This window comes from Lepus europaeus, chromosome 16 (assembly GCF_033115175.1).
Source record: "Lepus europaeus isolate LE1 chromosome 16, mLepTim1.pri, whole genome shotgun sequence".
NCBI classification, from domain to species: Eukaryota; Metazoa; Chordata; class Mammalia; order Lagomorpha; family Leporidae; genus Lepus; species Lepus europaeus.
The window spans coordinates 87796157-87810828 of record NC_084842.1 but is presented as its reverse complement, the minus strand read 5'-3'; the positions used below and the strand labels follow the sequence as shown (position 1 = coordinate 87810828).

At 52.8% G+C, this 14672-nt stretch overlaps 1 protein-coding gene across 2 annotated transcripts in view; it reads left to right on the top strand.

Moving 5' to 3' along the window:
* Positions 1–14672, top strand: part of JAKMIP1 (janus kinase and microtubule interacting protein 1) — a 68508-nt gene that overhangs the window by 2716 nt on the left and 51120 nt on the right. Inside the window, exon 2 of one of the 2 annotated variants that reach the window (XM_062212670.1) lies at positions 2403–2897. The exons of the other annotated variant lie outside the window; for it this stretch is intronic. Within the exon in view, the coding sequence (XP_062068654.1) occupies positions 2403–2897 (495 nt within the window). The remainder of the gene's footprint in view (positions 1–2402; positions 2898–14672) is intronic. 2 annotated transcript variants of the gene reach the window in all.

Sequence of the window (14672 nt, the reverse complement as noted above, 5' to 3'; positions counted from 1 at the left end):
AGCTCCTCCCGCCTCGGGCAGGCCCCCAGCAGACTGCTCACTTGGGAGTCACTTGGAGGCTGGGGTGACTTGGGTAGACCTGCTCAGCCCCCTGGAGGGTGCGGGCGCTCTCTGTACTCCGCTGTACTTGGCTGCATGGGGGTCAGGACCCTGGTGGAACCCGGCAGGGGCTTTTCTTGTGGCCTGTCCTCTGTCAGTGTCTGCCATACACACCTGTGCCCCCTGGGCCATCTCAGCCCCTCCCAGGGAGCAGTCCCCAGACCTCTCCCAGGCCAGCCCCCAGCTCTGCTCGCCTTCCCTGCCTGTGCCTCACGCTGGGGTCTGTGCACCTGAGATGAGAGCCCTGGACCACAGCAGCAGACTCCCCGGGGTCATCCCGCAGCCGTCGATGTCCGTGGTTCACAGCACAGGGAACTGAGGCTCTGGGGAGTTGTGTCATCAGGGTTCTCCAGAGAAATAGAAACACCCACTGTGCACACACACTCACACACGCACAGCCACTGTGCACACACACACATGCACAGCCACTGTGCACACACCCACGCACACCCACATGTGTACACATATACTCACACATGCATACAACCACACGTGTACACCTACCCACCGTACACACCTATACTCACGTGCACATACACCTAAAAGTGTACACATACTCACATGTGCGCACACCCACTATGCACACATCCCTGCACACGTGCACACACCTGCATGTGCACACCCACCCACATGTGCCCACATATGCCCACATGTGTACACATATACCCCCACATGTACACACCCACATGAGGCCACATACACCCCCATGTGCACACACACCCACACTTGTACACACCCACACATGAACATACCTACACGTGCACATACCTCCACACGTGGACACATACACCAACACATGCACACACCCACATGTGCCCACATAAACATGCACATACACACACAGGTTCTATTACAGATAATGCATAAATATATGTTAGATAACAAGTACATGTCTATAAATACATGTATATGTATATAGAGAGTAGGTTTATTTTTTATTTAAAAATTTTTTAAAGATTTATATTTATTTGAAATGCAGAGTTATGCAGAGGCAGAGAGAGAGAGAGAGAGAGAGGTCTTTTATATGCTCTTTCACTCCCCAAATTGCTGCGATGGCCAGAGCTGGGCCAATCTGAAGCCAGGAGCCAGGAGCTTCTTCTGGGTCTCCCATGTGGGTGCAGGGCCCCAGGACGTGGGCCATCTTCTACTGCTTTCCAGGCCATAGCACAGAGCTGGATTGGAAGTGGAGCAGCCAGGACTGGAACTGGCGCCCATAAGGGAGCTGGCACTGCAGCAGCGGCTTTACCCGCTGTGCCACAGCGCCTGCCCCAGAGAGGTTTTTTCCTTCAATGAAGGAGCTGTCTTGCGGCTGTGGGAGTTGGTGAATGTCAGGTGTGCAGTCCCCGTCAGCACCGGCCACAGGGGTTAGGGCAGCCTCAGAAGCCTGTGTCCCTAGCCGGGGATGCCATGGTCGGTAGTTACACTGGATCTGGGAGGGAGCCTCTCCAGTCCCAGCCCTCGGGTGAGGCTGCCTCCTCTGGCTTCCGTGGCCATGCTGGCTGTAAGCAGACGTTGATCCTGTGTTTAGTTGGCTTCTTCCCCATTGTGAGGAAGGGTGTACAATACCCAGGTGACCTGCTAGAACTGCTCGCCCAGCCCGCTTTGTCCTGTCCGTGTGTCACAAAGAGCGTGGCCTGGGCACAGTGCCACCCGGCTCTCCGGAGACCGGTGCCCCTGGGAGGGTCTGTGCCGCCGGTGTGGGGCAAGCTGAGGAAGCCTTCGGAGCTCCCCTGGTGCGTTTGACGAGTGTGTCAGGTTGTTTGATAATTAGAGGATGGACTCAGGCGGGGCTGGCAGCCGGGCGCCTGCTGAGCAAGGCTCTGGGGTCAGGTGTCCCCGGGTGAGGCGTGGTCTGCCTCTGCCCCCTTGGGAGCCCCGGTCTCAGGCAGGTCCCTAGAACCATCTCAGAATCTGCCACAAAACGGAGAGGGGGTCCTTCCAGGACCTGGCGAGGTTTGTGCGGGCGGCGTCACAGCCCCTCTGCGGCCCAGCAAGGTGGCTCCTCCTCCCTCCGACTCCACGGACATGTGTTGCTGGTTTAAAGTGTTCAGCCCTAGTGGGAGATGGTTTTGCCCGGTGGGTTGCACAGCTGTTAGGTTGGCCTTGCCCACGCATCTCCACGTTGAAGGAACAGCAAGTCTCGGCTCTCCAACCTGTCCAGGGGAAAACTCAGGGCCATTCCACAGTGGGGAGGATCCAAGGGGGGCCGTGGAGGAGGGTCAGGACAATAGGAGTGGCCCTGGGAAGGGCCCCCAGCCCAGCCCTGCCCCTGACCCCGCCGCCTCTCCACGCTCTGGCTGCAGGTGGGCAAGCTGCGCGAGCGGCTGCAGGAGGCCAAGCTGGAGCGGGAGCAGGAGCAGCGGCGGCACACGGCCTACATCTCGGAGCTCAAGGCCAAGCTGCACGAGGAGAAGACCAAGGAGCTGCAGGCGCTGCGCGAGGTGCTCATCCGGCAGCACGAGCAGGAGGCGGCGCGCACCGCCAAGATCAAGGAGGGCGAGCTGCAGCGGCTGCAGGCCACGCTCAACGTGCTGCGCGACGGCGCGGCCGACAAGGTCAAGACCGCGCTGCTGGCCGAGGCGCGCGACGAGGCGCGCAGGGCCTTCGACAACGAGCGCCTGCGGCTGCAGCAGGAAATCCTGGAGCTCAAGTCGGCGCGCAAGCAGGCCGAGGAGGCGCTGAGCAACTGCGTGCAGGCCGACAAGGCCAAGGCGGCCGACCTGCGCGCCGCCTACCAGGCGCACCAGGACGAGGTGCACCGCATCAAGCGCGAGTGCGAGCGCGACATCCGCAGGCTGGTACGTGCCCCGAACGTGCCCCGCGCCTCGCCGCCTCGCGCCAGTGCCCCCTCCTCCCCACCCGGGCGCGGCCGGCGCGGGGTTCCCAGGACCCGCCGCGCTCCAGGTGTTACTGCGGGGTCTCCCCCAGCTCCCCGCCGGCGCGGGGGCGGTAGTGCTGCTCTGGGTACTCCGCATCTGGGGAAAAGCTGCGGATAGGTAAGAGGGCTGCATCAGGAAACGACTTGGGCAGCAAAAAGCCAGGCGCTCATGGGTTGGTTTATGTAATTGCTGTGGGCGGAGCTCCGCCTCCAGGTGAGAGGTGGGCGCTGCTACCTCCACCACTAGGGCAAAGCACGAACAGGCGATTTCTTATAGAGCTGTGGAAGCTGTGAGCGCCACGCGGGCCCACATCCCGAAGGGAGGGGAGGGAGGCTTCGCGGGGCCGACCAGTGGCTGCCCGCTCCGCCCTGGGGGCCCTGCTGCTTCCGGGTGGGGCTGTCCGGCACCTCTCGGGGTTGGCCTACAGGAGTGGAAGCCAGAGGAGTCCCTGACAGGGCCGACGCTCCACAGGCCGTCCACGGAGCGCTGGGGTGACGTCAGAGGGCAGGCAGCCCCGTGCAAGGACAGGGAATCCTCCCGCTGCCTCGCGAGCCCCGGCAGCCTGCAGCACAGGCTCGCCAGGCGGTTCTGCGGCCCCTGTCGGACTAGGCGCTGCGTGGTGCGGCAGGTGAGAGGTGGAGTAAGCTGTGGTCCTCAGGCCACGGAAGGACAGCGACGTCTGCCAGGGTCACGTTGTCACAGGCCCGCGGGCAGGCTAAGCACAAAGCCGCGGCAGGGAGACCCCGTACCCCCGCCAACCACAGTGGCGCTGGTGTGGCTCCGTCAGTGTCCCGGGCAAAAGGCGGTACTGAGGTGAATCTGACTATTCAGTGCCTCGGGACAGCCCTCAGAACAGCATCACAGTGTGTAGGACAGGGGCCGGCATCGTGGCACACCAAGCTAAGATGCCCCTGCAGTGCCAGCATCCCGAATTGGAGCACCAGTTTGGGCCCCACCTCTCTGCTTCTGACCCAGTTCTCTGCTAACACACCTAGGAAGGCGGTGAGGGTGGCCGGAGCACTTAGGCCCCTGCTGCCTGCCCACGTGGAAGACCCAGATGGAGCTCTTGGCTCCCGGCTTTGGCCTGGCCAGTCCTGGCCATTGCTTCCATTTGGAGAGTGAACCACCAGATGGTAGATACCTCTCTCTCATTCTTCTCTTCAGATAAATAAATTAATCTAAAAAAAAAAACCTACAAGGATCAATGGAGAAATTTACAATTGTGATTGATGATGAACTCGCTTCCATCTGCAAGTGATAGAAACATGCAGACAAAAAAACTGAATAGGGGCCGGTGCTGTGGTGTAGAAGGTAAAGCCGCTGCCTGCAGCACCGGCATCCCATATGGACCCCGGTTCAATTCCTGGCTGCTCCACTTCTGACCCAGCTCCCTGCTAATGCGCCTGGGAAAAGCAGCGGAGAATTGCCCAAGTACTTGGGCCCCTGCTCCATGTAGGGGACCCAGAGGAAGCTCCTGGCTCCTGCTTCCGTCTGGCCCAGCTCCAGCCGTTGTGGTCATTTGGGGAGTGACCCAGTGGATGGAGGATCTCTCTGTCCCTCTCTCTCTCTCTCTCTCTGTAACTCTGCCATTCAAATAAAAATCTCTTAAACATGATGAGCAACAATAGAGCAGATTCCAACAGGCAGTCCGGCAGCCTGAGGGGAGTGATGGAGGCCACCTCCCGGCGGCCGCAGTGCTGCTCTGTTCAGGGCCCGTCTGCTTTTATCCAGTGGATGCTGTTTCAGATCTGTGGTTTTCCTTCAGCCAGTCCTCAGAGCAAAACCTTAGACAAAAAGAAGAAATGCTAAAAATCAAACATAACGGCACCCATCTTAAGCAGAAATTAAAAAAAAAATATTAAACTCTAAGCAGTTAGAATGAAGGACATCACAAACAGTAAGAATCACTGAAATTAAAAAATCAACACATTCAGAAGTTAGTTAAAGTTGATAGGTTGACTGATAACTAGCAATGCTGACAAAGGGGAAAAGAGGCCGTGAGTCAGCAACATCAGACACGAGAGCGGGGCGGGGCCCTGCTCCTGCAGACCTTGGGAAGTTGGGCCTGACATGAACCTGGGACGGAGTCGGCACACCCCCTGTGCCAGCACAGCTCACCAAGCTCACTCAAGTGGGCATCTGAGCGAGCCCAAGCTGTTACACAAACTCAGCCTGTAATTCATTATCCCACAGAGATGGCCAGAGCCACAGGGCTTCGCAGGTGCAGTCTCCCACGCGTTTAAGGAAGAAATGAGACCAAGCCTAGCCATCTTCCGGGGAGCACAGAAGTAGGGGCGTGTTCCGGCTCATGGACGAAGCCAGCGTAGCCCTCCAACCCTGGTTCCAGAATCCACGCTATTGTAAGAGGACACTCGAGGGCTGTCACTCACGGATGTAGACACGAGAGCGCTGATAAGATATTAGCAAGTCAAGTCCAGCACTGTCTGGGAAGCCTGATAAGTCATGACCAAGTGGCTTTATTCCAGGAGTGACAACATTGGCACAGTCTATAATCAGTGAGTCAGACTCAGCGTGGTAATACAACACAGGAAGAAGGCGCCAACATGGGCATCTTAAGATACGGAAACAGCATCAGATAAACTCCATGACGTAAACTCAGCAAACCAGGAACAGAAGGAAATTTCTCGAGCTGCTAAACTGTTCCTTCAGAAACTTGCTGGGGTGGGCCTTGGGGGCAGGGGTGAGGATGCCACCTGGTCCACCTGCATCCTGGGTTCAAGTCCCAGCTCCCTGCCAGTGTGTGTCCTGGGGGGCAGCAGCTGAAGACCCGGGTAGCTGGTGCCCGGGCTGAATTCCTGCCTCCTGACTTTGGCCTCTCTCAGCCCCTGCTGTTGTGTGCATTTGGGAATGAAACAGCAAGTGGAAGATTTCTGCCCATCTGTCTGCCTTTCAAATAAATGTTTCTTTCTTTCTTTTCTTTTTTTTTTTAATTAAAAGTCTATTTGGATGGGCATTTGGTTCAGCAGTTAGGACTATCACTTGGGATAACCACGTCTCATATCAGGGCTCCTGGTTCAAGTCCTGGCTGCTGCACTTCTGATCCAGCTTTCTGCCAGTGTGCACCCTGGGAGGCAGCGAAACATGACTCAATTCTTGGGCCCCTGCCACCCACATAGGAGACTGAGATTGAATTCCAGGCTCCTGGCTTCAGCCTGGCCCAGCTCTAGCTGTTGTGGGTATCTGGGGGGTGAACCAGTGGACGGAAGATCTCAAGCTTTCAAATAAACTAAGAGTGCTCATAGTGATGAAATATTGAATATATCCACGTAAGTTCAAGGACAAAACAAAATGACGGCTGTCACCACTTCTCTTCAGCACTGCACGAGATGGGATGTCAGATACAAAAGGCAATCAGAGATAAAAACTGTAAAGCCTGGAAGGAAAGGTAAGCTCATTGCTTTGAGATGTATGCTTGTGGTGTAGAAAACCCAAGAGACCCGTCTCAGTCCGTTCCTGTTGCTATAACAAGATGTCGGAGCCTGGGTCATTGCTAAACAACAGAAATTTATTTTGGTTTTGGATGCTAAGATGTCTGAGATGAAGGTACCAGTGGGCTCGGTGTCTCGTGAGGGCCTCGTCTCTGCTTCCAGGATGGTGCCTTGAGTGCTGAGTCCTTACGAGGGGCAAGGGAGGGACGCAAGAGGGGCGGGCAGCTCCCTCGTGAGGCCACTGACCTGTTCACAAGGGCTCGCCTCTCGAGGAAGGAGCCTGCCAAGGACCCACCTCGTAACACTGCGGGGGAGGCACACTCAGACCATGCAAGATAGTACAGAATATTAGAATTACAAATTTTAATGCAATTATTATTTGTATACACAAATTATTTGTATAATGCAAAACACACGAATTTTTCAGAGCCTCTAGGTACACAGTAGATACACATAGTGTTTCTGTATATTAGCAATGAGCAACTGGAAAATGAAAATTTTATAAATGCTGTTTACAGTAGGGCACCAGAAAATTCAAATGCCTAGAAGTAAACCCAGTGAAAAGTTATACAAGACTTCTACCCTGAACACCACAACACCCTGTTAGGAAAATTAAAAGAGGGGGCAGGTGTTCAGCATGGAGGTTAAGACGCTGGTTGGGATGCCTGCACCCTATGTCGATGGCTTGGTGTCCTTGCTCCTCTCCCAATTTAGCTTCCTACCAGTGTGTCCCCAGGGACACAGGTGGTTGGGCCCCTGCCACCCATGTGAGAGACCTGGATTAGTTTCCTGGCTCCCAGATCTGGCTTGGCTCAGCCTTAGCCATGGCGGGCATTTGGGGAGTAGGCCAGAATATCAGACATTCTCATTCATTCTCCTCTCTCTCTCTCTCTCTGCCTTTCAAATAAATAAAAATGAAGAGAATAAATGCAGAGAGGTTATTTTCATAGATGAGGAGACTTAGTTTAAGTATCAGTTCCTCCATAATGGATCTGTAGCTAGCACCAGTGCAGTCCCTACCAGAATCCCAGCAGACTCCTTGTGGTGGACCTTAGTGAGCAGATCCCGTATCTGATACAAAACTGAAAGAATCTGGAGTCACAATCTTTTTTTAGAATATCTATTTATTTATTTGAAAGTTGGAGTTACATAGAGGAGAGGAGAGGCAGAGAGAGAGGGAGAGGGAAAGAGGGAGAGGGAGGGAGGGGTCTTCCATCCTCTGGCTCACTCCCCAAATGGCCGCAATGGCTGGAGCTGCGGCGATCCGAAGCCAGGAGCCAGGAGCTTCTTCTGGGTCTCCCACAAGGATGCAGGGGCCCAAGCACTTGGACCATCTTCCTCTGCTTTCCCAGGCATAGCAGAGAGCTGGGTCGGAAGTGGAGCAGTTGGGTCTCGAACTGGCGCCCATATGGGATGTCAGTGCTTCAGGCCAGGGCGTTAACCCGCTGTGCCAGAGCACCGGCTCCTGGAGTCACAATCTTGAAGCAAAGAATTGGCGATCACATAGGACCTGTCCCAGCGTTACTGCAGAGCTACAGTGAGGCTGAGGGCAGGTGGTCAGGGGTTGGAGGGCGCAGACGTGGGTGCATGTGGCCACTTGGTTCAGGAGGGGGAAGGGCGGCCTTCCAGAACAGTTGGGCCTCTGTAAGGAAAAACAAGGCAAAGTAGGACTATTGGTTCCTCTGTCAGAACAGCCACTGAGTCTAATCCAAAGCGGGTCGTAGAACTGCATGTCAAAAGCAAGACAAGAAAGCTGCGGATCATGACCCTGATCTGAAGAAGGTCACAAAGGCACCGTTTGCATAAACGCACTGTTCCGATGAGGTGTGGGGCAGGCATCGTGTCGGGAGGATTAAGCCACGGCTGGCGGTGCCTGGACTCCTGCCTTCACCTCTGCCGCTGACCCAGCTGCCCGCTGGCGCCCGGGAGGCAGCAGGTGGGGACTCGAGTACTTGGTTCCCTGCCACCCATGTCTCTGACACGTGTGGAATTCCCGGCTCCTGGCTTTGGCATGGCCCGGCCCCAGCTGTCGCCGGCATTTGGAGAGTGAACCACCAGGTGAAAGATCTCTGTCACCCTCTGTGCTTCTCTATCTTCCAAATAAATAACAATAAACAAACACTTAGAAAAGAAACCTTTGTACATTGGACATTAAAGAACTTCTGTTCATTGAAAGATACCAGCAGAAGTGCAGAGGGCCAGTGGCAGAGTGAGAGAAGACGTTTCCAGTGGATGGACCACACGCACACGGCTGTAGCAGTGAAGAGGCAGGGTCTGTAAGCAGCTGACGGATGTGAAAGGTGCCCAGCCTCCTTCATCCCCCCCCCCGCTCCCCGAGCACAGATCAAAGTTACAACCTGGCTGCATCTTGAGTTCTCCAGTGTGACTGGTTTTTGGAAAACCAGACAGTTGAAGTGTTGGCTAGGATGCAGAGCACTGGGAACCCTTATCCATTGCTGCTGGGATTGTCGGATGGTGTGGCCACTCTGGACAAACGGTTCGGCAGTGTCTTACAAAGGCAAACGTGAATTTACGTCCCGACTCAGAAGTCCCACTCCCGCTGTCTCTCCAGGAGAAGTGCTGATGCGTGTCTGTGTGCAGACCCGTGCCCGAGTGAGCGTGGCAGCGGGAGTCACGCGGGTGTCCACCAGCCGGCGCGTGGGTACAACGTGGTGTTGTCCACGGGAGGGAGTGTGGCCGCGTGGAAGAGCCTGAAAACCATCACACTGAAGGATAGACGCCGGGCACACACAGCCCGCATGGGGAGTCCGCTTGCATGGCAGCAATCCAGTCTGTGGACACAGGTTAGGAAGATCAGTGTCTTTCCCGGTGTTGAACGGGGATCAGCCACAGATGGGACCGAGGGATCTTACTGGGTGGTGAACACATTCTGCAATGGATTACAATGGTGATTGCATCACCTGGCAGAGAATTGGTAGACTTCATGACAGAGCGAGTATACCTAAAAGTATTTAAAGTAACAGAAATTGAAAGTCTAGGAAATGTAAGCATTGATAGAAGCTTAATTGTGGATCTTTATTTACATTAAAAAGTAACCTGTATACTGGTACAAAAACAGATGGATAGACCAGTGGAACAGAATAGAAACACCAGAAATCAATCCAAACATCTACAACCAACTTATATTTGATCAAGGAGCTAAAACCAATCCCTGGAGCAAGGACAGTCTATTCAACAAACGGTGCTGGGAAAACTGGATTTCCACATGCAGAAGTGTGAAGCAAGACCCCTACCTTATACCCTACACAAAAATCCACACAAAATGGATTAAAGGTCTAAATCTATGACCTGACACCATCAAATTTTAGAGATCATCAGAGAAACCCTGCAAGATATAGGCATGGGCAAAGACTTCTTGAAAAAGACCCCAGAGGCACAGGCAGCCAAAGCCAAAATTAACGACTGGGATTATATCAAGCTGAGATGCTTCTGTATGGCAAAAGAAACAGGAAAGTGAAGAGGCAACCGACAGAATGGGAGAAGATATTTGCATATTATTGCAACAGATAAAGAATTAATAACCAGAATCTACAAAGAGATCAAGAAATTCCACAACAACAAAACAAACAACCCACTTAAGAGATGGGCCAAGGACTTAAAGAGACATTTTTCAAAAGAAGAAATCCAGATGGCCAATGGACACATGAAAAAATGTTCAGGATCACTAGCAATCAGGGAAATGCAAATCAAAACCACAATGAGGTTTTACCTCACCCCAGCTAGAATGGCTCACATACAGAAATCCACCAACAACAGATGCTGGCGAGGATGTGGAGAAAAAGGCACACAAATCCACTGTTGGTGGAAATGCAAACTGGTAAAGCCACTGTGGTAGACAGTTTGGAGATTCCTCAGAAATCCCACTCCTCGGAATTTACCCAAGGAAAATGAAATTGACAAATAAAGAGCTGTCTGCATCTCCATGTTTATTGTAGCTCCATTCAGAATAGCTAAGGCATGGAATCAACCTAAATGCCTGTCAAAGGAAGACTAGATAAAGAAATTATGGGATACGTACTCTATGGAATACTACACAGCAGTAAAAAAAAAACCCTGAAATCCAGTCATTTGCAACAAAATGGATAAATCTGGAAAACATCATACTTAGAGAAATAAGCCAGTTCCAAAGGGACAAATATCATATGTTCTCCCTGATCGGTGACAACTAACCGAGCGCCTAAAAGGAAACCTGTTGAAGTGAAACAGACACTATGAGAAACAGTGACTTAATCAGCCCTGCCTGTCGAGGAACAGCTTACTATTTTATTCTTTTCAGTATTTTCTTTTTTCTAGTTAATACCATTGGTTCAACTCTTAACACAGAATTATTTAGGTGTTTAAATCCAATTGAAAATTTATCCCTGTAAAAAACTAAGAGTGGGAATAAGAGAGGGAGGAGATGTACAGTTTGGCAAACATTCCCACAGACTTACACCTAGGGTAAAGCTAAAAACTTGCCATGGGACTCCAAATCCCATTGAGTTGGCAGGTACCAATGCCATGTTACATGTTAAGTGTGTAACTGATCATATAGATAGGATAAGTGTCAAAAGGATCAAATAAATAAGATCAAGTGTCTGGTAATAACAATAGATAGAATTAAGGAGAGAATGACCCAACATGGGAAGCGGGATACACAGCAGACTCATAGAATGACAGATGTCCTAAACAGCACTCTGGCCTCAGAATCAGCCCTTAAGGCATTTGGATCTGGCTGAAGAGCCCATGAGAGTATTTTAGGCATGGAAAGCCAAGACACCGTGGCAAAAAATGTCCTACATGAAAGATCTCTGAGTGAGATCCCAGCGGAAAGAACAGGCCATCAAAGAAGAAGGTACCTTTCTCTGAAGGGAGGAGAGAACTTCCACTTTGACTATGACCCTGTTGGAATAAGATCGAAGTCGGCGAACCCTAAAGGCTTCCATAGCCTTGGCAGCTCATGACTAGAGCCTCAGGTGATTACTGACATCATAAATAAGAGTGTCAAGTGTTAAATCAACAAAAGGAGTCACTGTGCACTTGCTCTCCCTGTGGGACCTCTGTCCTGAATGAATTGTACAACAAGAATTAACAGTAAAACTAGTATTCAAACAGTACTTTATACTTTGTGTGGGTGCAAACTGTTGAAATCTTTACTCAGTATAGAGTTGGTCTTTTGTGTATAAAGATAATTAAAAATGAATCTTAATGAAGAATGGGATGGGAGAAGGAGTAGGAGATGGGACAGGAGTGGGGGTGGGAGGGTGGGTATGGGGAAGAACTGCTATATTCCTAAAGCTGTACCTATGAGATTTATATTTATTAAATAAAATCTTTCTTAAAGTAGCCTGTAGACATAAGAGGACAACTGGCACACGACGACATAGTTTCCCACCGCCACTGGTGTCCCGCAAAGAATGCCAGCGTGGTAAGAAATGACAAGGGCGTGAAGCCGCTGGGACTCCCCTCTGGTATCCCATTCATAAAGCACCACAAAACAAATCAGAAGACCCTGTCAACTCAAAGTCCACGTCCGGCCAAAGTACTCTCTGAAAAATAAGGGTGAAATAAAAAGATTTTCAGAAAAACAGCTAAGCCAGTTTGTTGTGAGAGCTCGTGTTTCCAGAAATTCCAGAGGAAGCTCCTGAGATGAAGGAGGACCAGGCAGACAGAAAACGGTCTGGAGAACACGAGAGATGGTGAACAGACGGGGCTGGCCCTGTTACTTTATTTAAAACACAAATGCTGGTGCTGGAGCTGTGTTGTAGCGGGTAAAACTCCTGCCTGCAGTGCTGGCATTCCATATGGGTGCAGGTTCGAGTCCTGGCTGCTCTACTTCTGATCCAGCTCTCTGCTGTGACCTGGGAAAGCAGTGAGAGATGGCCCAAGTCCTTGGGCCCCTGCACACACGTGAGGGACCCAGGAGAAGCTTCTGGCTCCTGGCTTTGGATCAGCACAGCTCTAGCCATTGCAGCCAGTTGGGGAGTGAACCAGCGGATGGAAGACCTCTCTCTCTGCCTCTCTTCTCCTTGTGTACTCTGACTTTCAATTAAATAAATCTTTTTTTAAAAAAGACACAAGTGGCTATTAAAAATAATAACACTATTATTGGATTTATATCATCTGCAGAAGTAAAATGTAAAACAAAAAACAGCACCAAGGACAGAGCTGAGGGTATGTCTGAAGGTGGAATTATGGGAGTCCTTACCTTGGAGCTGGTCTGGTGCCTTCCAGGAGACCGTGAGAAATCAAAGATGGAAAAATAGCAAAGAGGCACAGCCTAAAAGCTTGTGGAGGAAGTAAAATTTCATGCCAAACATCACGTGTGCGTGCAGAGAAGGTAGGCAGCAGTCAGAGGGAGGAGACCAGAGGAGACGCGTAGAAAAAGGCGACGCAGCCTTGCGGTAGCTTCGTTAAACGTAAACGGGCTAAGCCGATGAAAAGACGTGTCTTCAGAGTGGATTCAGGTGTGAGGACAGGTGGGTGTGACCAGGGAGCATGAGCCCGGGATGGATGCCGTGTGTCCAGTGGACTCTCAGAACTGTGCGAACAGCTGGATTTGTGCTGCACAGGAGAACACAGGTCATCCCAGAGACTGGACGCCGGAGCGTGGCCCGAGGAGATGGGCAGAGAACCCACCTGCAGTATGGCTCCATTGCCACGGGGCTAAGACGGGCAGAGCTCATCCGTGGTGCCGGGAGTAAGGAGATGGTTGTCCTCTTGGGAGCTGGCACCAGGAGCCCTCTTAGCACTGGGGACAGGTCACGAGTGGACCCTGGCGGTGGCTGTGTCCGGTGTGACAGGCGGTCCCTGAGATACAGGGACAAGCAAGCTGTGTCTGCTGAACTTGTTCCCATGGCAACTGAGGTCACATCACGCCAGACCCCTGCAGGAGGGACCGTGGCTCTGACACAGTGGTCCCTGCAGAGTGGACGGCCCGGACACGCCAGAATTCACCGAGTTCTCCGCTGGAGCCATGCATGCCCCTGTCTCTACATCGACAGAAACATCCGAAGTGAAAAGGGACATAACTTCCTGGCAGTATGGGGATTCCCAAGGGGCCCTTGGAAGCACCCTGTTGTCTTGCACGTTGGTTCTGCAGCGGGAAGGGCAGGAGGAAGTGTCAGGAGAGGAAGAGGTGCACGGTCGCCGTTAGAGGCCCTGAGGGCTAGGTTAGGAAGCAGCATTTTTCGCAGGAGCCAGGTGACATTCTCACTTCTTGTGCTCTGCCTACACTCGGCGGCAGTGCCTGGGAGGGGACGCCTGACTCTCGAGCAGGTGCAGTTCCTGTGGCCTGGCTCGCACTGTCCCAGGCGAGGGAGGAGGAGAGGAGGCCGAGTCCTCCACCCTCGAGATGTGGGTGGCTCAGCTCCGTGAACAGGAGCTGCTGGGGAGGCTGGGGTGGGACAGAGGCCAGGCACAGGCAGGGAACCTCCTCGGGAGACCCTGGCGGGGCACGGACAGACCCTCTTCCTGCAGCCCTTTGGATTGCAATGGACAGACACCCAGTGCAATGAAGTTAAACAAGGACTGAAAACCACAGGGCTCTGGTCTGGCGGCTCCAGGAGGTCTGGGGCCTGGGTGTCCCCTTCTCCCTGTCTCAGCCTGCCCCCCCCCCCACCCCAAGCTGCCTTACTGCCGGGCCAGCAGGCAAGCTGGCTGCAGGGGATGTCACTTTGTCACTTTCTGCAGCCCTGGGAGCTGGCAAGGGTGGCAGAGGCCGTCTCACGGGAGGTTTCCGTCTCCATTTCTGTCCTTGGTTTTGTTCATTTTCCGCTGACTGTGTATCCTTTTTATAACAAGGGGTAAAGCTAGTTTTTAAACCGCACTGCTGTGGAGAGACAAAGAGGAAGAAATCACGGTGCAGGAGACGTCAGGCCCCGGGAGCTCAAGGACCTGGTGGAAGAGGGGCCGGGGTCGTCGCCCCCTGGGCCCAGCGTCAGGGCTCCTGCGCCCAGGGCCCCCGGCTGTCTGTGTCTGCGCTCACTACTCTGGCTGCTGAGTCCTCCCGTTGGGGTTGAGCTGTTTTCTCAGCCTGGTTCCTGCTGTCTGTTGTAACTGTTCATTTTTTATACTTAAAATTGTCATTTGCTTATTTATTTTAAGTAATTTTTTATTTGAAAGGCAAAGTGACAGCAGGGAGAGAGCTTTCATCTGCTGGTTCACTCCCAGTGGTCAAGGCTGGACTCCATTCTCGTCTCCCACGTGGGTGGAAGGGTCCCAGTGACTCGGGCCGTCGTTTGCT